Genomic DNA, 23,940 nt, shown 5'->3' with positions numbered 1-23,940 from the left:
AGCAGACAGGAGATTCAGCACTCTTAGAAACCAAGAGCCAAACCCTCTTTGGTCGGGATGTCAGAAACACCCAGTTCTCTGCGGCTCTCTCTCCAAGCAAATGAGACAAGCCGAAGCCTGATTCTTACCACTGAGTGGAATAGCCAAACCAGATTCCAGTCGTTATCTTTAGCCCTGTTTGTACAGATGGGGGACTTCATGGGAATTTAATCAAAGTTACCCTCATTCGCCTTAGCTCAAACTAAAAGGTTCCTTCAGATCGTTGGTTGTCTGTCTATCCACAGTGGTCTAAAAAAACTGCGAAGAGGAGGCAAACTCCACATCATTTTTGAAGTGCTCAAACCCTAACCCTAACCGTAGACCAGTCCAATCCAGTAGGTAGAGATGACTGTCAACAGACAGGCGACAGTGCAAGTAAGCATGGAGAAGAGTCCTACACTTGTGCTCTTTACCCTACTTTATTACTTAAATAATGTGGCTGCTGGTAAACAGTCAACTGAAAGCAAAGTGATTTCAAAACACAAAAAAGGCTAAACTTATGGTGAGCAAACCATTTTTACAAGGTCATCTGAGGAATGACCATGATATAGATAAACCCTTGTTGACACTCAACCAATCAGAAATGTACAGTGCTGCAAGCCCCATCGTCATCCAAAAGGAATGGGGGTGCGGGGGTACAGTAACACACTTTCTCCAAAGGTTCTGTATTTCTGACAAAAATGAAGACTCCCTTGGAAATTTACACTCAGTTCTTAGTTCTATTTACAGTATGGCAAGAGAGAGGTCAGCTAAAAATATAGTCATAACACTGGTTTCGATGACTGTAAATATTGTTTAATGGTTTACAGTATCACACGGCTGCTCGAATCCCTTCCCTCCTTCCACTTTGACAGGTTTTCTTTTTAAATTTCCAATACGATGATTTACTGCCGGCTTTCTTTTTATTTCAACCCTTTGAGAACTTACTGTTCCTTAAGAACATACCAAGCGCTACAAAGGTGAAGTTCTTCAGAAGTCACTGTTGCTACATGTCTTTTTTAGCACTCATTATTCATTTCTCATATTAATTCAGGGGCTAAATCTGTAGATAAAAATCAGAACAATAACTTTCAACAAGCAAGCTCATTCGTGTAGGTGATTCAGGAAATTAAAAAAACCCAAACAAAACACGTAAAGGAAAATCCCTGAGAGTGTATTACGTTACATGCCCCTGCAGTAGAATGACAGTAAAGGCATTACAGTTATGACACTAATGTGTACAAGTGAGATGCGAGGGATAGGTAACCACATGTTAATGTATAACGTTATCTTTTCTATCAGAATGATTTTTTTTTTTTTTAACTGACTTCAAATATCAATCTTGTCACAGATAAGTAATCTGTGCAGCACAAATCACCCTCTGGCCTAAGGACAAGAAATACTCAACTGCTTTTTCACATCTGAGAACGTAACAGGTTTTGGGAAGTACGACTGCAAATTCTGATAAAACCAACTGAGTCAAAATCGGCAGATCGAATGTCCCGAAAAAATGTGAATATGGAGTTAGCAAATATCTTTTAATTATCAGAAATTATCAGCAGTTGAGTTGCATGGTGCGTGCTTCGTGCACTGCATTTTGACACAAAATAACAATACTGGAGATTAAAAGAATCATCTTCTTCAAATGGTATCAGCCCATTAAAGACCCATTGTCAGCCATCGCCACCCCTATAATTATCTTCAAATTAAGCACAGCACACCTAGTAATAGCTCAGAAGGTGTGTATAATCCATTCCAAACATTAATAAATAGGACAGATGAGATATATAATCTCTCTAGCAGGTTGTGACTCTACCCTGGGGTCTCCTCCCAGTTGGGTGTGCCCAGAAAAACTCCAAAGGGAGGTGCCCAGGAGACATCTTAACAGATGCCCGAAACTCTTCACATCATGCAAATGTGTGGATGTAAAATGAGCTGGTTTTGTCCAGCTCAGTATCAAGCTAAGATGTATAATTTCCAAGAGAATACTATCTCAGTGAAAAAGGGGATCAGAAACTGAAAACCAGTCTTACATGGGTCATAACATTTCCGCGGTGAAAAGAAATGAGTAAAACCAATGCCAAAGTTCTTAAAAAGTCTTGTTTAGTTAGATTTCTTTCTTGTCAGAAGCAAGTACAGATTTACCCATTTTCACCCTAACACCCTGTATGATATGGTCTGCTTCCTTTTGTTTCAAAGGGAACTGAACCACATACTCCAGCCATTCCGTTTTTTGTTCTCCTCATAACACTCTTTCCTCTCTTGTTGTGCACGTCTGTTCCACAGATATTTCCTTTGGATGGATGGTAGATTTATAAGGCTGCACATCTGGGACTTGCCTTATAAAAATGCCAGTTTGGTAACATTCAGAACCTTTTAGTGCTTTCATGTTGCTCTAAAAGTATAGTGCCTTGATTTTCTTTTTATTACAAATATCAGATTTAAGCCAACTTCCCCATTACAGCGATTTATTCTTCTATTTCAAAGGTGTACTAGAGGTTTAATGGAGATTTTGCCTTAAAGTGATAGCTGCATTAATCTTCTGAATGCCTAATCGCCCCAGTTCTGCTCATTCTCCATTCTTGCTTTTCAAATCTAGTCATAGCACTTTAAAATTAATATGAGCAACTTTCTTCTTCATCTTTAGACCTCAACAAAATACATTTACTGAATGAATTTTTTCTCTCTTGAGAGTAGCCACACTTTCTCCTAAGGCTTGACTACATTCCTCTTGCCTAAGAGGAAGAGAAATCACAGGAACACAGAATGCAGATAAGGAACCAATAGCAGTAACTATTGGTAAGAACCAATATCATCTATCGCTGTATGCTCATAAATTTAGGCTGCCATCTGATTTTACTGACCTGTTTTTCAGTGGTAACCAAGCATGGCTAATGCTTCAGGAAGGCTGGCCATGTAAGAGCATATGTGCCAAAAAAGTAAAGAAAGCGTAAAGATAGAACACTGCTGGGTTCTGCTATTTGTTACTGTTATTAAAAGTTACTGTGATTAATAAGAAACTGAGTGGGAGATGATAGAGGTTTTACCTCCTGTCCCAACTATATATTAGCTAGAAAGTGGTAGACACACGACAGGGGGATGGGTCGAGGAAGAGAAAAAGGTTGTGGGCCTTAATTGAAATCATATGTCTTTAACTGAGGGCCGAGGCCAGTCACACATGCTCAAATTCCTGATAATACACACACACAAGCATACTGCTTCCCTCCTGCAAGGTTTAATCCCCCTGGACATTTAAAATTAAGCTTTTCACATGGCGCTCTGCACCACTAGTCAGACACAAACCAGCCCTTTAATGGCTCCCTTGTCCTGGTCATGGGTGCCTCACTGGGAGGGGAGGAAGGCAAGCCCGAGAGGAGGTATCAGGGAGCAGGAGGTGAGTGGGAGAGCATGGAGAAAGATTTTAAAAGATGGTGGAATGTAAGGCTCTAATCACAAAAATGTGATTTTTTATTTATTTATTTTTTACCAATTTTGTGCTATTAAATTAAACAATTGAGATAATGTTATGTCCACGTTAACTTCTGTGCAGTGCACACTGGGTTGAAATTAAATTTGTTATGAAGTAGCTATCTTTAGCATTGTAATGCATGACAGAGATATCAGGTGAATCCAGCTTATTTCAAATGTGAGCATTTAGGGGAACATTACTATTTGGTTTGGAATAAGTTTATCTCGTAGAGAAAGTCAAATGATTTAAGTAAGGGAACTAACTTTGTTGCGTAACGCGCAGGCAGCTGTGAAGGCAGTAAGCTGTAAGAGACTTGTTCCATACAACAAAATGCTTTACAGAAGATATACTTTTTTTGTTTGTTTTTTTTCTTTTTTTAATCATTAAAACAGTTGATGTTATTTTAAAAGATGTTATTTTTGGACTTCATATGATCACATGATCAAATTACTTTAAAAAAAGGACCAACAGGTTTATCACTGTTGATTGTTTTGCTCATTTTGGTTGCCATTTGGAGTTTAGTACTTTTCATGGCTAACTAATTACAGATCAAAGTTCATCAAATGACCTCAATATAAAAGCTACGTACTTATCCTGATATCAGTATGAGGCCTTGAAAAAGCAGCAGAAAATTACAAAAATAAAAATAAACACACACAGGTACGTTGCTCTATTCCCTGACAAAGTTGATACAGTTTCAATTTTCTAAATATGAATGAGCCCAGACTCCTGCAGTCTCTCTGGACCATAAGCAAAGAGGGCTTAACGACTTCACTCCCTCAATATGATGGCAGCCAAGCGGGGCAGGAAAGGCTCCATTAAGAAAACCTGGAGACTGATTTGACATTTCTGGGGATGACTGGTTGATTAGTGAACACAAACAACCAAATAGGTGGGGTCACAGGCCTGACATCTAAAATGCCTGTGGAGCTGCTAAAATGACTTTCTCTTAATGCTTTACTGGTCTGCTGATCTGAGTTTTCCCGACAGGGGATCAAGTAAAACCTGACCCATTCAACATGCTTTGGTAACTCATGAGAATAGCTGAAATCAAGTAATAACTCCATGTTGTTAAAACACAATCAGAATGTTTATGCGGTAAATGGCAATCTACTTTGTGTTAACAAAATATATCAATCCAGTAGCTCACCATCTGTTTTACCTGAGTACAAATGTGAAGAGTTTAACATTTAAACTATATTTGGGTTTTTAAAAAGGCAAATTGTTCTTAATGCTTCTTAATTGGAGAACAGTAGCCTTGTGCCATTCATTAGAAAAAAATATTCATATACTCTTGTTTTAAGAGTAAAATCAGATCCAAACCAAGAAGGAATTAGTCATGCAAGGTCTCTATCTGTCAGCCACTGTTAATGTTAACTTGGAGACTTCAATTTCAGCTGCCAGCTCCTGGGCTGAGACTGGAAGCTCGAGTGACGTGTGATCCAGACCTCTCAGCTTCTGCATTGTGGAGCCTCATTCTTTCCACAGGGCCACAGCACTCAGCCACAATAGCTATCGCTGTAATAATAGGCCAGTTGCCATGAATGGCATTTACATACTGCCCTGCCAAATAATACTGTTAGACGAACATTGAGTGCGAGCCATTCCCACCTACTTGAAGCTGCCACTGTGTAATTTAAGGCATGGAATTTTGAAAACCCAAAATGTCAGTAACCCATGGTATTGCATTACTCCTCCACTAAACCATTCCAACAGTAAAACTGACAATCAAGTGCTAAAATTCAGACGTAAGGTTAGATAACCATTTACAAGAGGCATTTTTTTCTTTTGGAAAAGGTGATTGCATTTGTTATGCAAATCTGTTATTATATTGCTTTTACATCAGCTGTGTCGATGAAGCTACAACCTCTGGGCCACTCTTAATCTTTGAATTCAGGTGTTTTTAGTCCAATTGCCACAGGTGGACAAAATAAAGCCTCCAGCTACGCAGTCTGCCTGTACAAACACATGTGAAATATGGGTCGTTCTTAAGAGGTTGCTGATTTTAAGCGGATGCCATCATTGCAACCAGTTTGTGAAATTTCTTCTCTCCTAGATATTTCACGATCAGCTATAAATGGTACCATTGCAAAGTGGAAGCATTTAGCAACCACAGCAACTCAGCCACGAAATGGCAGCCCACATAAAGTTACAGAGCGTGGTCGCCAAGTGCTGAGACACATGGTGCATAAAAGTCACCAACTCTCCGCTGACTCAATAACTGCAGGGTTCAAAATCTCCTCTGGCATTAACATCAGCACCAACGCCATGCTCCAGGAGCTTCATGGCACAGGTTTCCATGGTCGAGCACCTCCTCTGGCTGCAATGTGTCGCAATATTTATTTTAGATTTATAGTGGGGTTTTTTTTGTCTTTATTTAATAGTTCAGGAGTGAAGACTAGACAGGAGGCTGGACTCAAACCTAAGTGCTCCATTTTAGCCACAGGGCATATGGGTGCCTGCTCAAACAGTGAGCTAAATTGGTGCCCTGTACCTGAGTACTTTTGTCCATATAGTTTATTAAGTACTGAGTCAATATTGTACATGAAGAAGAAATCATCAAAGTGGTTCTAGGCTATCAAGATCTGGGGCAAGAAATAATGTTAATTAGAGATTTATGGGTTTCTGACAAGAAAAAAAGATGCTATAAGATATATTGGCTAAAGTGCTTTTAGGTGCTTTCATAGTGAGGGTATAGGGTATAAAATATCTGGCACTTAGTTAGCTTTTAGTATTGAATGAGAAGTGAAACACTGTAAAGCACTTAAGACTACCTTGACATGGAGGACTGAGATTCTTCTGGCACCTTGAAGATGAATTAAAAAGGTATTTTTTATTACTTTTTCCATGTATGGAGCTTGATTTGTATCCAGATTATTATATTAATCCTTTTGTTTTGCATGAAATTTGGAAGTTGTGCCAAATATCTGATTATAGTTCACTAACCTTCCCAGAACTGTACAGTAAAAGCTTAGGTAAAAACTGGTTGTCATAGTTACTCGTGTTATTTCTTCTGTTATGACAGTTACCTCATCACTGCTTTATCTCTCTCTCCACCCATTCTTTATCACATTCATTTCTATTTCAGGAAGTTGTGTATGGTATCCGGTAGTTTGTAGACACTCTTGCAAAGACATGAGCACTCCCTGGAAACACTCCCTTGTCCAATTGAAACTAGTAAAAGAAACCCTCCAATATTCCCAAAACAGCCCCATCATACAACAGTATTAAGTCATATGCTTGCTTAGCGCATATCCAAAAATACATCATTTGCACACCGACTTTTATGACAATCTCCCGTGTTCCCAAGGTGAAAGGAAACACTTCATTCCTTCCATGTGTCACTTCCTGCTCAGTAGAAAATTCCCACCGGTGGGACTGGAATTTCCAACAAAGCCAGTTGGTCAAGGAGTTCATGAATAAAAAGGAAAATGTTCAATTTCAAAAGGCCTGAAGGATGCCATCACTGGATTTGTTGAACTTAACTGGATTAAAGTTATAGCCCTTCTTTTGAAACATTCTTAGTTAACTGAGGTATGTGGCGATTTTTCTTTTTTTTATTACAATATGTGAGCCTAAGTGTTCTTCTTTGGTTTCATTTCTCACCCCAAAACAAACTGCTTCAGCATAAAATATGCTGCAAGTTAAGTGTCATGCTGTAAGGTAGGTTTTGAATGATGGATTCACTGCTTCAAGCCTTAAGCAACACAATCTGAAACAGTGACTTTCAGCTTGCTGTCCACACTAGCTCAAGCATCACGTCACACAAGCTGGATCTGTCAGGACAGAAATCGTGGTATATACACACGGTTTCTAAAGTATCTCATGAACAATCAGCATTGTCACGTGGGCAAACTGAATCAGAATACAGAAAGAAGGAAACAAAGAAAGAGTGAGTTCTTTATGTGACTCTAGGGAGTGGATGTTTCCTCTTGTAAAGCACAGAAGGTTCCACCTGAGCGTGACAATAACGTGGCCCTCACTTGGAGGTTTCCAGCTGTCCGCGTTTACTTCATAAAATGAGATGCCAGAGAACATTTTTAGACTTCAGTAAGGAAGAAAAGAAAGACTGGAAAAGATGTAAAGAGAGATGGAGAGAAGAGATAAACAGAGAGAAAAAGCATGAGGAAGACAGATTTGCCGCTCTCATATTACCCTCACGCAAAGCCCTCCTGTCATGCATGTCTGTGTTTGTAGAAATTCCTGTAGCTGTTGGTTCCTCTCACTCCAACTTCGTATTTTCTTATTTTAATCAAAGCAAGACCTGAGCTGATAGCCACACTGTTAAAAGGTTGCCATAGAGTTCTACCTGTGGTGCTGAAAACATGAAATTTGATCTGTCTATGAATTTAAATGTACAACAAGCCACAATCTCTGGTTAGTTTTTCGGATATACAAAATAACAGAATGTAGACACAAGGACAATATGGACCTAATGCTTTTCTAAGATATCTTAAAGCCTATCATCACACTTCTATGGCCACTAACCAAAGACACCATATTGGCTGTAGCTCAGGTGGTAGAGCAGGTCATCCACTGATCGGAAGGTTGGTGGTTTGATTCCTGGCTTCCCCTAGTCTACATGCCAAATATCCTTGGGCAAGATACTAACCCCAAATTGCTCTCCGATGCATCCATCGGAGTGTGAATGTTAGCTATGGAGCACTTAGAAAGATGTCCTGGTGTGAATGGGTGAATGCACAAGTTGTGTAAAGCGCTTTGAGTGCTCAGATGAGTAGAAAAGCGCTATATAAGAACCAGTCCATTTACCATATTAGGCTGTGCTTTCAAACATCAGCCAACTTTTTCTGAAGCCAGTATGACTTGCTCTGATTCAGCTGGATGACTTCTTTCCTTTGCAGTATTAAGCATTGCAGCATATTTTTTCCATGTGGGAGTTTTCTTTTTGAACTTTTGTATCCTGCATGGGAGTGCTTTGATTCAGTATTGAGTTTTTATTTGGTTAGATTAAGGCATTAAAACTACTTGCTTGAGTTGAATATAATGGTTTGGATTAAAAGCTATGACACTTTGAGTAGGAGGGTGCGCTCCAACGTGATGTCAGGGAGGTTCTGACTAACACCATACATATAAAACCTTCTGAGTTGCCTTATCTCAGATCTTTCAAGATGGATGGAATTAAAGTGGAAAATTGTTCTTTGGTGATAAATTAAAATCAACAATTAAAATGTTAGAAAAATCAGCGTATCAGTGCAGTTCTAAAGCCTCATTCATGATGGTATGGAGGTGCATGAGCACACATGAAATGAGGCAATTTGCACATTTGTGAAAGCACATATGGCATAGGGCAACATGTGCTGCCATTCAGGCAACATCTTCAAGGAAAGACTGCTTATTTGAGCAAGAGAATGCCAAACCAAATTCTGTGTGTATTCCAACAATGTGGCTCATTAGTAAAACAGTCTGGGTGTTTCATTGGCCTGCCTGCAGTCCAGACCGGTCACTCACCGAAAACATTTAACGCATTAGGAAATGTAACTGAGAAATTATTTAATTAGGTTTTAGGTTAGATTTACCAAGCAAACCAACCTTTTGGAAAGTCTATTTCTAATAAACTATCAAAATCCTAGATAAAGAAATTAGAATAGAACCAAAACCCAAGCTGATAAATTGCATCCGTAACTACTGGCTCTTACCCCAAAAACAACACTTTTTTGTAATATACGAGACACTCCATCATGAGGGGGCAGATAGATTTCACTTCGGCTCTTTGTATGCCTGTCCCACCCTTTCAAGCACGGATATGCTGCTACAACGAGGGCTGAGACAGATCAATCGCAACTCCATAACTACAACAACACAATACTTGACGAATGGACATCTCTCACATATCCGAAGCACAATATCCCCATTGTCTGTCTGCCTCAGTCACACAATATCCATACTCACAGCTTATGTGCACACACACTCACACACCTCCTGTTTCCTCCATGCTCAGAAACCTGCTAGCCTGCCAGCAATGGAAAACTTGGAAAAGATCATCTGCTAGAGTTCATCATGCCTTGAATGTCCTTTTGGCAGCTCATACATTTGGAGAACAATCAAGATACTATTTCAAAACTATTCCAGTTAACAGTGGGATGCATTATCTCATTTATAATCATGTGAATGATAGCACACATGCAATTTCAAGATTGAGTGTTGTGCCTGTTTCCATGGATTCTGTCACTGAGGAGAATTGCGTCTCACACCCAGGAAACTGTACTTCAAAGTCATGATGCAGTTATAGCCATCGCTCTGGTTGGCAGCATGACAAATTCAACGAGAATTCTGACTGCATCCCACCTCAAGTGAATTCAAATCTTAAGAAATGCATGTGACTTGTGCTTGGGGAAATCCGCTGTAAACAGTGGTTACCTGTGAGTCGGGCTCCCTGTAAGGGCTTGTCTTGCCATCTTCACTAACTGTTGGTGACCACACTCTGTCTCCCGATCCTGATCTGAAAGACAATACCCATGAGAGAGAGAAAAAAAGAGAGTCTCAGATAAATCCAATGCCATCTGACACCCAAGCTGAAGCAATGATTTCTGCTGAGAGTATGGATTTTTCTTTGCTGACATCTTTTTATTTTTTCCCCCAAGGAACCTACAAAGTATTTGTGAATGTCTGAAAATGAACCCAGAAAAATGAAAGTAATCTGTATGCTCTAATCGTTTTAGAATTGATGTAAGATGGGAAAGATGTCAGCTTTAGGATCACGCAAAATCCCATAACTGTTACTGAATATTAGCAGTGCAAGATGCCTCTGTGCCAAAACACTCACAGTACTCAAGGTAAAGTCTGAGCATGAACATGCATGTATATGTGGATTTCTATGTATAGTTGGCAGGTTTCACATTTTTAATGGGATGAAGCTACTTTCCTCCCACTGATACCAAGATAATGTCATCATCATTATATCATAAATCCACTGTTTGAACTACCACTGGAAGAGCACATTGTATCTTGGGCTGTGGATTTGTCATAAGTAGTGATAGCTGAATTACTGGAATCTGAGGCTTACCCCTCTCATGTTTAGATTGTCAGTAATTGACTCCAGTTGCATATTCTTAAATAAAAGTAAAAGGACTTACTGTCTGACAGCAATGATAAAACACATTACTTATAGCACTGCTGAATGAGCCTCTATGAAAGCACACGGTAAGCAGGGGCACAGAGCAATTTTTCTTTTTTTGAAAGACCCAAAATAAAATACTCTGGTGAAAATAAGGGCGTGTAACTTATCTTTCCAGCTGATAAACTGGTGCTATTCATTTCCAACGGCATTAGTAATGGTTCACTAGGAATGCTATTTAACTTTCAAGTTTCACATTCAACTAGAGGAAGTTTTCCGGTCACATAAACGAATCAAGGGGAATTCTTTGGTTCATCTGGCTTTTGTTGCTATAGTGTTGGCTGTCAAGTGGGAAAACATCCCACTTCCAAAGCAGTAACACCCAGACATGACGCTGAAGGACAGCAGTGTGTGTGTGTCTCTGTGTGTGTGTGCTTTTCTTCACTTTCCTATTCATCTACAAAGACATAAAAACCATTAACAGAAGTAGTGCGAGTGCATGAATGCATTGTTGACCCCCACAGGGGGGAGGGTTGACGTCTAAAGAGGTGAGGTCATTGGGCTGGCAGCTGGCACATCATTGCATGAGCTGAGCCAGTGCTTCAGATATGAACCATGGAGGTGTTGCTATCAAGGACGCTCTCATGAGGCGCCGAGTGTCTGCAGATGGACAAGCGCTACTGCGTAGGATGAACCCTGCACCCCCCTCCTCCACCAATTCCTCCACGTTTCAGAAATTGAAAGCCTTCATGTATCCAGAATGTTTGGTTGCGATGGCTACCATACAAACACCCTATTGAAAGGAGTTCAGTCTGAAGTGGCCTATTTAAATTGGTATTTGGTGAAAACCAAAGACAAGGAATTTACCGAACATCCATCTTAACAGTTTTGAATGCAGAGGCGTAAGTGGAAAGTATGAGAGACAGACAGTGGTCATTATACTAGAGGTCACTCTGAAGAGGGATGTCAAAATCATGTAACCATCTAGTTAAAAAATATGCACTGCACTTGAAACAAAACTGTGCCACAGCTGTCGTTTTGTCTTCTGGAAACAATTTTGGCAATGTCAAATGCAACATAATGTATGTTATGTAATATAAAAAATAGCCACACAATCTGTTGCAAACAAGTGTGATGTGATGAGGACACCCAGATTACCCAGGGCCATGAGGATCCTACATCCAAAAAACTTCTGCTAAACATTCATTAATTAGTCGATTGTCTCTCTAACTCTAACTTTCCACTTGATTGTGCGCATGCGTCTGTCTGATCCAGGCCTGGATAGTAAAATGTGTCTGGAAATATTCTTTGAAATAAACTCATCGTCACAACAGCACCATGATGTCAAAGCATAGGGGTGAATACTCTTACCTCTAATATATCAACTTCAATACAAAGGCAAAGAATTTTTAGATCCCATGGATTTATTTTCATAGGATTAGAATTTAAAAAGAAAACATGAAACACAAAATCCCCCTAAAAATGAAGATTTAGATGTTAGATAAAAATTCATGATAAAAAGAGATAAAAGTGAAAGAGAAAAAATGAAAGAAAGGCGGAAATGGAAACACACAGAAACCAGAACATCAAAAAAAAAAAAAGGTCATCACAATGATTTTCCTATTCTTTCCTATGATCATATTTTCCCTTGCCTGACCTCCCCCTGCCAGGTTTAATTTCCTGATTGGAGAGATCTGGATCTTGGAACAGCAGATGAGTTTACTTTGGCTGCACATGACCACAATGTTCAAAAAGGAGCATGGGGCAGACGGCTGCAAACCCTCAAATTAAGACGGGGCTGATAACTGATCATTTCAGGGTTCACTTAGAGTCTTACTCCATTATCAAAGCCATCTGAAAAAGAACAATTTTAAGTTGTTTTGGTCATCACTGGACCTGCCCGTATGTCCTTTTTCTGTGCAAGGACTTAAGTGGGGGTTGTTTCTGTAGCATTTAAGACAAGGCAATAACTGTCTAAAGTGTAGCTTTAGAGGTCTCATTGGCAGATCTCAAAGGGACACTTCAAAAAGAAATCTCCATCTGTGCGCCGACAAGATCACCCAAACTCCACTGATGTTACAGTTGTAACCACAAAAAAGGAGACCTTTGGAGAGTGTGAGAGGAATGATGAGATGAAGAAACAGGAGAAAACAGCCCTGGTAGTGGAGGGGTGTAGACAAGTTGGTTCCTTTGGAGGTTTCTTTTTGTTTTTGTCCCTGCTGGAGTCCTGTGCTCCTTTGGTCCCATGCAGCCTTGTGCATAATTCTTCATCTGTGAATCATGGGTCATTAAGTCAAAGTGAGAAGGAAGGGGCAAATTCTACACCAAAGGGACCTCACTCTCTGTCTTTTCTCTGCCTGATTTCTCTGTTTGAATTCAAATCCTCTTTCTTGTTTTGGTTTTACTCTTCAGATCATGATCAGAATTACATATATATACATATATACATCTAATTGCATCTGTAGGGCTGAGATATGCACTCATACTACATGCGTTACCCATCTTATTCCCCTAATCATAGCCTTATATGACACCATTGCATGTCTAACCACACCCAAAAGCATCAAAGCATGAGTGGAAGTCATTGATGGTGCATGTCTAGTGTGCCTGTAAGCTTTTAAAAACCCAGTAAGTGAATCCTGGACCTATTTAATCAACCATCACTCGCTACAACTCTTTTTCTGACAAGTGTATGCGAACCTAAGTATTGAAACACAAGATTAAAAAAACCTTTGTAACTTGGCCCTGGAATTTTCTGCAGCTATGTCAATAAAAAGAAGATCAACAGAATGTATTTATGATTCTCTGTATAAAGTATTTTCTCAGTAACCAGGATATTTTTTCTTTCAGCTGGTGCTGCAACTTTTCTGTCACAAGTGAAACTGAATTGACCACAATTGTTGGAAGTGGAAGCCAAACCCCAGAGATGAACGAGCTGAAACTATATACACATTTGGAAATGCTGCTTTTATGTTATTTGGAAGAACTGACTTTTAAAGGTCTAAACCATCAGTGGTGCAACTTTTCTTTGCACCTGGACCTATTTCTAACACTGACAGTTCAAAATAAGTGCAACAGGCCATATATATTTCAGATGTTTTACAATAGCAAAACAAGACAGTCAGAATTACACATGCAGCCCAGGAATCATGACTCATTTTTCAGCACATTTAACTTGCCATCCCAGCACGACTCTTTCCAAATAGCCTGACCAATAGTGGAAAACACAAATCCCAACCACCATCATCTGTTTCCCAGGCATCTGAAGAGAAAGTGTTCTCTCCAATAAGCTCTGGCAAAAAGAGGGAAACTACAGGGAGAAGAAGGCTTCGTGGAAGCGACAGAGAAGGAAAAACCAAAGTGAAGAAATAAAAAGAAAAGTGGTTTAGTTGAATGGGATTTAGGTTTGGAGAGGGAGATAACAGCATGGTAACAAGAGGTCATGGACAAGGATGGTAAGACGTGGAGAGGTTAGAAGAAGAATGAGCATGATTTTCTCATGCTCATTTTTCCAGGAGAAGTTTTCTTCCACAGCTGGTTCATGTATTCGCAGATTCTATTTATGTCTGGTCAAAGCAGACATGACAAACTCCAAAATGGGCCTCATGAGTCAGCCAGGTCCTCTGACGTTACATGAACTTGGACACTGCGTGTCTGTGGAGGCGATATAAGCCATTTTTCCTCTACCCTGAGATGACACGACTCCATATGAACACAAGGAACTGAGAAAAACTTGCAAGGGTGTTTTGCCTCACAGCAGAGCGTTGACAGGCCTGCTGGAAAATGGAAAGCTGTGTGTAAGTGTTGACCTCGAATTACCTTCCTTGCTTCCTCGTCCACGTATTACCTTTTTTTAAATTCCTAATTTTCCCTCTGTTCTTTTTTCTTCTCACCACTTTGTCCACTTCATTCAATCTCAATAATCTTTCCTCCTGTTTAACTGATAGTTCTGCCAATACGATGCCAGAAATACACACAAGAGCACACATTAATTTTAGGCTACATTCTATTGCAGTGTAATTCTTTTCTTCAGTGGGTAGATGGCTCAAAACATTTCAGTAAAATATTGCAGTGATGTAATAAATGTGGACACATCCAGAATATGGGGGCTGAATGAAAGTTTTGATAAGTATGAAAATTATGTAAAACATTCGCTTGCTACAGCCTTCATGGTAATCATCTTGATGCAGCTCGACAACAGTGAGAGATTTGTCTGAGCCAGTGCTTTCCACCACCATCCAGGCAAAGTAAGGTCTGGGTTTAAATCTGCCACTTTAAAACATTAATCTCGTATGCTCAGAAATTACACTTAACCAGTAGCCATTTTAAGGAGTCTCTTACAAGAATTCTTTAAGAATGAGAACTAGTACCATGAACCAAGTGCATATTTATGACATGAGCAGGTTTGATCAAACTGTAGTACTTGACACCCTTGGAATATACAGACAAGCAGCCATAAGTGAAACTCTTTTGAAATTAATTTTTACGCATATGTTAAAATCTACATAAAATTTTTTTTTTTTTTAAGAACACACCCTTTCTAAGAGAACAGAGCTGCAGCACCAACTTGCTGTATGAAGAGAAAATAATGTAGACTATGCCAGTAAAACCACAGTGAAGCACGGTTAAACCTGTTAACATGCAAGAGTTGATGATTTAGCCCAAAGTAACTGATAAATATATCAGTGCTGAAAGGCTAAAACACAACTAAGCTATAAAATTTGCATGGCTTGCTTTTATTTGTCAAGATTTTCAACTGAAACCCCCCTTCAAGTTGGATTTCCAACTTGGAAAGTCGGAGTAACCTCAGCAATCCTGTCTTAACAATCGAAAGTGGCAGCTGTGAACGTAAATCATCACAAAACTGACAAACTTTTCATCAGTATTACCAGTATTGCATATTTGTGATTCGCTAAACAAGCTATATGCAATGCACTGACCAGGTTCTAGCCATGAACATGCTACATTTGTGTGCAAAAAACCCATTGTGCTGTATTGCTAGTGATATATGAATGGTTCTACCTTGCCAAGAAGGAAAACTCATCCTGTTTTTTTCTGCTTTTCTGAGTTTTATTACTCTAACAAGCTCAACTCAGAAGTAATGCCATTCCCAACTCATTTGACTTCCGAGGTAAATGCAAAAGCATTAGTTTTTTTTACAAATAAGGTGTTGACATTAAGAATTACATGATAATGACACTAAATGAAATCAGGAGATGTCCAAGGTTACCTGTAGCACATTTAGTTATACTTAAGGGAAAATAAGTTTAGTAATATTAAAAAAAAAAAAAAAAAAAAAAAATTATATATATATATATATATATATATATATATATATATATATATAACAAATTACTATGTGCATTAAAAGTAGATATTAATCAAGATAAAAGCACAAATTCAAACATTTAATTTACCACAAACTGTAAAGAAATTCTGCACAACCAGAGCTTCTAATCTCTTTTCTATAATCACCCTTTAAATCTTATTTAGCTTTTCTGAGTCCCCAGAGACACCTACCAAGAAACTCCCTGAAGCTGAGTGCTTTTAAAAAGGCTCCATAATAGAAATTGTGATAAATGGGGGTTAAGAAAGTTATAAACGTGAACACATTAGAAGGAAACGTTCTTGTGTTACACGAGACCTCAAGCTCAGATGCGCGCAGCGTACTGTAATTTTGGTTCACAGCAGACGTGTAGACTCATATATTTGTCCATCGGCAGCAGCACAAAATTACAGGTCTCCTGTTTCTCGTGACTGTTTGGAGTATTTTATGGAGAAGTCTTTTAATGAGGGCTAAGAATTGCTGTCCTCTAAAATATTATTTTCTAGTGAGTCAGCATGGGTTCTTTGAGTCACTCCCATTTTCAGCTATTGACTCCAAAATGAATGGTTACAATTAAATAATCCCTAGTTATTTCTGTAGCCCACAACTGAGGAGTGTTTCCAATAAACAGAAAAGGTCCATATTTCAAATCTCTTGCAATAAATGACAGACATCTTTTACATATGAACATTACACCCCCATTGAAGGATACATTTTGACTAACCACTTTAACCTTCTTCACCAGCCAGAGAACAGGCTACCATGTGGCTGATTTTTATAGCTCACTAAATCTGGGAATTTTTTCAGTCCAATATTTCTGATTTGTTCTGTATTGTTTACTTTGATTGGTTTCTTAGTAGTTTTGGCAAAATCTCTCATTTTTGCCTGTTGATTTTTTTTTTTTTTGGTTTCTTTTTTAAAGACAGCGCTATTTTGTTTGTTGTCATAGTGACAGATGCTGCTTATTAACATGATGCCTTTTACAAAATTTTTCATGGGAAACAGTGGTGATGCACAAGCTCAGCACACATGAATAATTCATGCAATTATAGGTCTACTTTGAGGGAAATTTATAACGTAATAATCAGCTACCTCGCCAATGAGCCCCTCATCTTGTATTGAAACTGCAGCTTCATGAAGCAGTTGAATGATATTGTGGACCACCACGAGAGCCACCTTTTTAACCTACCAGTAGAGAAATGCATGGTGGGAAATGACAGCTTTCAGATAAAGATAAAAATAAAGAAAAAGAAAAAAAGAATTGCCAACTAAATAACTGATTGCAGTGTTATTCTCTCAGATGAAAAGAACAAAAGAAAAAAATCGGAAGTATAATTCTGGTTTTAGGTTCTCTGAGCTAAACTGTGTTTAAACTGTGTTTACCAGAAATACATAAAGCAAAAAGTACTGGTTGTCAAACAGCATCCTTGGAAGCGTAGAGGCAGTTCTCTCTTGTTCTCACTGATTCACTGCTCTTCTTTTTGGCTTTAACCTCCAAGCTTATTGTTGCATCGTCTCTTTCTGTTTTTCAAATTCTCACTATCTTTTCCAGCCATCTTAACTTTTAACACCGCTTATTATCACCGTCTCTTATCAAGTCTCTATCTCACAATCCTAAACTTTCACATGATTTTTTACAGTATTTGTTCTTCTGCTGGAACCCCTATTGCCTCCACTTCACCAGCAGCTCATTTCAGCTCTGTGCACCGCAGCCAAGGGTGCATGCCTATCTCTCATACTTGCTTTGCCCTCCTCCTGTTCACCAGAAGTGCAGCTTACATTGTAATTATTTAACCAATAACAGCACAAAGGTCACATTCCAGCAGCTAGTCTCGTCCAGCCTCTTATTATATTGTTCTGTGTCCAAATGCTATCTTATCAGTTCAAAGGGGTATTAAGGAGGAATGATGAGCAAACATGGCTGTATCTTGTGGTTCACTTGTGGGTTTAATTTAAAAGTAAGTTAGTTAAAAACAGTCAACAAACAACAAAAATCTTGTAGCTCAAACTTTTTGCTTTTATAATAGATCTACAAAACTAAACTGAATTTAAGTTAAATCGATTCTGATACTCTTAAAACGACAATGTGGCATTTTCATTTCAAATCATTTTAACCTCAATCCAACCCATTACAATGTTTAAGCACTACATCTATTTAAATTATGGCTAAATGCATTCTACAAAACATTGGGAATGTGTAGAAAAAAAATGTCCTCTTATTTACTGCCACAAAAAAATGACACCTAAAATTTGATAGCCACTGTAAACATCCTGTAGCTGGGCCAATGTGGTAAAACAAACAGAACAAAGAAGGAGCATGAGGCAAAGATTCAACTAATAGAATCTATTCTTCTGTATGCTGGGTCTCAGTCATCACTCTCAAATGCTCCTGCTGTTTATCAAGCTAAATGACTAAATTACTTCTTACTTCCTTAATTTGTTAAACACATTTCGCTACTTTAGGGCAAGTTTAAGCTGAATTTAGGAACATTAGGGTGCCAGTAAAACAGTGAGAGTGGCCTGTTTTTGCTCCCACACCTACAGATGATCTCTGTTAGTCTTTGTGCAGTATGTTATTTCATGTATCCTCAAATAAATTTACAATCCCTTTGTGGACAAACCACTTAACGCTCAGTTGCTCAGCTTGATATATGGGTAGAGGGTTCCTACTACAGGCTGTGGGGGTGGAGGAGGAGTTGTTATGCTAGAGTGGATACTGTAAAACACAAATACAGTACAGAAACAGAAAAAAAAAATCTGAATTTAGAGTTCCTTTGTGTCTTTTCTGATCTGATGGGTCTTACTACTTCAGAAATAATTCTTGTTCACACTCCCATCTGCGAGTAACCATCATGTTTCTAACCAGACAAAGGGAAAGAGAGGGAGAGAGACTGCGTTGTCTTCTGCCCTAAAAGGAGAACGCTGAAGCACCAGTTGGCAGTTGTCACTTGTAACTGAGGCTGAAACCACACAGTGTTCTCCATCTGAGGGGATGGGATTTAGAGATTGCCAGATTCGCTCTGCACTTTCCAGTACTCTGGCAACCCAAAGCAACCATCTAACAGAAATGTGGGAAGTGACTGACATTTCAGATTTTCCTTGGTTTTAACCTCCAACCACCCCTGACCTACCCGTCTCCCACCCCACTCCTTCATTAAATGTTTAGATGGATGATCTTTTTTCTGCTATGTTGACAGAAACGTGTTGTTCCTGACCTTCACTTGAGGTCAGTTCATACATCTTCACATACCAGGTCGAAAACGATGATCATTTTCCAACTCGTGAAGCGCACCAATGCACAATATCGACCCGAGAATACCATTTGAAAAGGTCACAGTTTGACTCACTGTGTGTACAAGCCTCATTGATTTTGACAGCGCTTTCTAGGTGAAGTGACTATATCATTTTAACTCTTGTAAACCCGTCACTTGTCACTGTAACTCGACGGTGCCAGGCAGAACAGACGAATCACCAACATGTTTTTCTGGATGAGAGGCAATAAATGACCTGAGTCATACAAAAAAAATCTGTCAAGGTTTTCAACTCAATTTTCTTAATGAGCCTCAGAGCAAAACTCATAAGCTGACGACTGATTGGAAAGCTCAGCATTTCCTGATATCCAATTATTCTGAACCTTAAAATTCCAGTGAGGTCACCCTTCATGGAAAATATGCTTAATGTACAGTGTGTCACATGAACACAACTCACAGATGCCACACAGCTAGCTGGCTAATAGTAAACTACTATTCAGCTGGTACAACAGCTGTGTACATAGTGTTTCTTCAAAGATTCGCTTTCTTTTTTTTTCTGCAATGTTTTGTGGCGCTAAATATAACCATTCCCCCAACTGAAAGAGTGTGATTACAGGTCAATTTATGGTTTAAACACACCAGTTTTCCAGTGAGGGTAGTCTCATGTTTCCATACCTGCTGATGCTGAGCGTAAGCTGCTGAGTGCAGGTTTTGATCTTGTTCTGAGCCTCCATGTGAGTCATGTGTTCTGTCGCGTCACCGTTGATAGCCAGAATGGTGTCGCCTGGACACAGGTCACCTTGGGCTGCCTTGCTGCCAGGTGTCACCTAACAATATTCACACATACCGGATATGCACAGACACACAACAATCCAAGCACACCCAAGAAAAGAAAAGAGAAAATAAAGAGCCATTATAAGTGGTTTCAAAATGTTGGTGAGAAAAAGAAAAAGAGAATTAGCCTGGGAGCGTCAGCACAGAGAAGCCCGTCTTTGATTTATGTCACAGTGCCTGGGGCAGCGCCTTCAACAATGACACAGGTGAATAGTCTTCTCACTTTTAAAGGTGGTGAAATACCTGGAAGGAAGGGTAACACTTTATATACCCGGCCTTTTCAAATTCAGTAAATCCATATCAGGGGTTTTCATCAGAAAAGTTGCTAAGCCGTGTGTGGGTTGGGGGAATTTAATGAACTCCAGTTATGTAGCACCATCCATGCAATATAACCATCTATGTGCACAAGATGAAACAAATGGCTAAGAGTATTTGATTTGGTTCTTTATTCCCCCTTTTCCCCCCTTTTTTCATATGTGTAGAATGGTTAAACAGCAGGCCAATAAGCAGATAATTCGGTGTATGCTACATTAACTAACCTAATGGTTGTAGCTTTTGCCAAAAAAAAGAAATTTCCAATACCTCACTGAGGCTATGCATGTGTAATTTTATAATCAGCTCAAGTTGAAACAGTGAAGTTTCAAGTCTGGGGAGTATGTTACTTTTAAACCAGGCTTGCACATGAACCTTGAACAACAATGTATCTGTGTAATGTTAGACTCGTTTCCAGGCATCTGTGCAATAAGTTCTTTATATAATTAATGCATTTCCTTTTGTCTTTTTTATTTCTGCACAGCATGTCCCCACCTCTTTAATGTGGATTTTCTTTCAAGAGTTAGAGAGAGCAGGTTCTTCTCTGTGATCTCTCATTCCTAAAAACTCTCCTGGCCAGTGGATATTTGAGCCCCAACGGAGAGTAAGGGGGAGGGCAGTCACATGTGATATCAATTTTGCGTTATTACACATACACAAACATGTGCCTCTGACTGATCATATGGTTTTGTCTGACATTAATAAGAAGAAACTGCAGCTTATTTCCTCCGCAGTAAAACAAGTCGCTGTCATCTGGCAGGCTGCAGAGCAAAAAAAGTCTTTTATAGCAGTGAAACAAAAATCATGATGCAAAGTGAACAGTTGTCATCATGTCTCTAGTCTTTTTTGCATGTGTAATGTGCTGTGAACAGTGACCTGCATGGCTATTAGTTTGTCTGTATTTTCCCAGCCACTATATGCGAGATTCCTGCAGCTGGATGATCATTTGTGTAGTTGCACCATTTTGGGGGGAATATTAAGCAATAATATGTTACATTTTTATATCATCTGGACTTGCTTTTTCCAGTTGGTCACAAGGGCTGTACTCAACCAAGCAAAATCTTGGTTGACTGAAATCATTATTTCTCTTAAACCAAAAGATTGGTCCCTGGAGGGGGTGGAGAAATGGTCTGTTTCCTCTAAATTAACTAAAAGAAAAAAGCTACAGTGCATGACTGCACACTAGCCTGCTAGCCCTATTATCCTAAAGAAATTATGAGGCAACCTAAAAAGCAGAAACCTGCTTTTCATTTATCAGGATAAGAAGATAAGGAAACTGATGGTTTTGGAGAGCATCCTGTTATTACTCCTGTACATCAAAGGTTTGTGACTAATCTTAGTTTCATCATGCGAGCTGGTAAGTGCATCACTCTTTGAGCTCATTCATCTTCATACCAGACTACTCTCTGCCTAACTCCACACCCTCTTATAATGTCTACTGCAATGACAGCTAAACCTTAAGATATACTGTCTCTGGAGGCTGAAAAACCATGATCTAACACATTTTCACAAGCACTTTTCAGTAATCTAATTAAAGCTAAATAAAGATATGATTGGTTGAAAGTCTGGAAAAATAAACAGAATCCAAAGAGAGTTGCATGTAAAAGAGAAGCAGACTCACTAACTGGGAGGAGCCTTTCAAGAGCAAAGGCATACAAGTTCACGCTCCACGAAGCACTAATAGCTGAGTCGTGTGGTTCAAATGTGGAATTCCTAATTTACAGCCTCTGACCGCCCAATGTCCCTGACTCAGTTCCGGTAAACTGTGGGGAGTATGAGTAGGTTTGTGTGTTTCGGTGAGTCCCTGGGAAATGCAAACCCACCTAAGCTTGCACTGTTTATAAGCTGCTTCTTGTAGAAGCCTGGCATAAACAACTGAGCAAGTGTAATCTAAGTTCTGTAAATTCAAGATAGATCCTTTCAAAGGAGCAGAGGCACAAACAAAGCTTTTCTTGGAGTTGGAAACATAATGGATTCTTGTTTGTCAGTGCCTGTTTTCACAGACACTAACTGGAGGTTATAGTTTGCCCCTGTCATTTAGCACAACCTCCCCTGTGAGAATGCATGTCAGATGTTTGTGTGTGTCTTTGCTTTATGTCTGGATTGTGTCAAAGTGGAATGAAGGACATGCAATAGCAACAGAGTAACATCACCTCAGCATCAGGCCATGCAGCATAGCAAATTACTCCAATACATTTACTAGTACACCTAAAAACAAATACATATAGTAGTATGCCATGCACCACAATAGCATGACTATGGAGTGACTAACAGAAAAAGATTCCCATCTGCAAGGAAATGTAAGGATGATGTAGAGCTACACAGTTCACCCATACGCATAATGTGCTATATTAACTCTGTGTGTGATGTAATTACTTAGATCTACAGAGCGTTAAAGTTTACACGATTGCGAAACAGCTTTTAAATAACAAATGGATATTTTGTTTATCTATGTCATATCATTATGGTCTTTTTACTCACAACAGCATACCACAAGTTAAGTGATCCATTTCCTATTGCTTCATATGTTGGCAGAAATAACAATAAAAAATGTAACTCAAGGATGAAAAGCATCAATCTCCTCAAAAATGATGTGACCAAATTTGTTGTGAACAATGAAACGGGGTTTCTTGTACAATCTGGAGGGGGAGAAAAGACATCATTTAAACAAAATGACCTGACTTAGAGGCTTTATATCATTTGGTGTGAATTCAAATCTAATTTTCACCTAGTAAACCTACTTTCCTGTCCCACAGATATCTAAGGATTTAATTAAAAACAACAGCAATCGTGTTGTTTTTTTAGCTGCTAGAGTTTAGTTTCCGTAGATTATTCTAAATGCATCAATTAACTGTCATATAGTCTTTAGAAAGTTGGGTGAAGCCATTAGAAAGTGGAGTGTGTGACATATGGATCAAATGCAGGACATTCACCCAGGAGACTGAGGTTTATATTGCAAGTGAGACCAAAAATCAGTGTTGACATAACATGATCAGGACTTCTTTTTTTATTATAATTTTTCCTTTTCTTTCACAGGTTTGTAACTTACAGGCAACAAAACCACTTGGTTACATTTAGAAAGAAACCATAACACTAACCAACTGTTAGAACCTTTCTGGTAGAGAATAATGTCACAGTCACATGAGTTATCTACAATGCTATCATCCTTAAAGGGGAAAGCTGAGCTAAGAAAAAACTGTCATGACCTCAATGGATTACTTTGACATACGTTGCTGCAAAGAGGCTAGTGCTAAAACCAAGTCTACAAAAATCTGCATTATCTTAACAAAACCCTTCCTGCGTGGGGCTGTTAATGATGCATGGTTACCCACTACCCAGCTAGTGAGTGAACTGGAAATACATCAAATTGCTATTTGATTGAATCACAATCAAGTCATCGTATTTTTTTCCTCAGTATGTCTCTTTATCATCTGTAAAGAAGAAATTACATTTAACCTAAAAAAAAAGTGGTAAGACATATGTCAAGTAGAGAGAAATTTGGCACTTGTTGTCAAAGGAGCTTGCAAAGAAAAGCGTCTGGACTTCTTTAAGTTACTTGAAGACGTTTCACCTCTCATCCGAGAAGCTTCTTCAGTTCTAAGGAAGAAGCTTCTTGGATGAGAGGTGAAACGTCTTCAAGTAACTTAAAGAAGTC

General features: G+C 39.0%; 1 protein-coding gene across 1 annotated transcript in view; it reads right to left on the bottom strand.

Annotated features, from left to right (window-relative positions):
• Nucleotides 1–23,940, bottom strand: part of pdlim4 (PDZ and LIM domain 4) — a 44,433-nt gene that overhangs the window by 14,484 nt on the left and 6,009 nt on the right. Inside the window, exons 2-3 of the mRNA XM_084940698.1 lie at nt 19,815–19,966; nt 9,866–9,947 (exon numbers count right to left, since the gene is read on the bottom strand). Of these exons, the coding sequence (XP_084796824.1) occupies nt 9,866–9,947; nt 19,815–19,966 (234 nt within the window). The remainder of the gene's footprint in view (nt 1–9,865; nt 9,948–19,814; nt 19,967–23,940) is intronic.

The sequence above is a fragment of the Perissodus microlepis genome, chromosome 10 (assembly GCF_051167445.1).
Source record: "Perissodus microlepis isolate ML-2025 ecotype Zambia chromosome 10, ASM5116744v1, whole genome shotgun sequence".
Lineage (NCBI taxonomy): Eukaryota > Metazoa > Chordata > Actinopteri > Cichliformes > Cichlidae > Perissodus > Perissodus microlepis.
The sequence above is the reverse complement of the archived record's forward strand: the minus strand, read 5'-3'. Positions and strand labels throughout refer to the sequence as shown.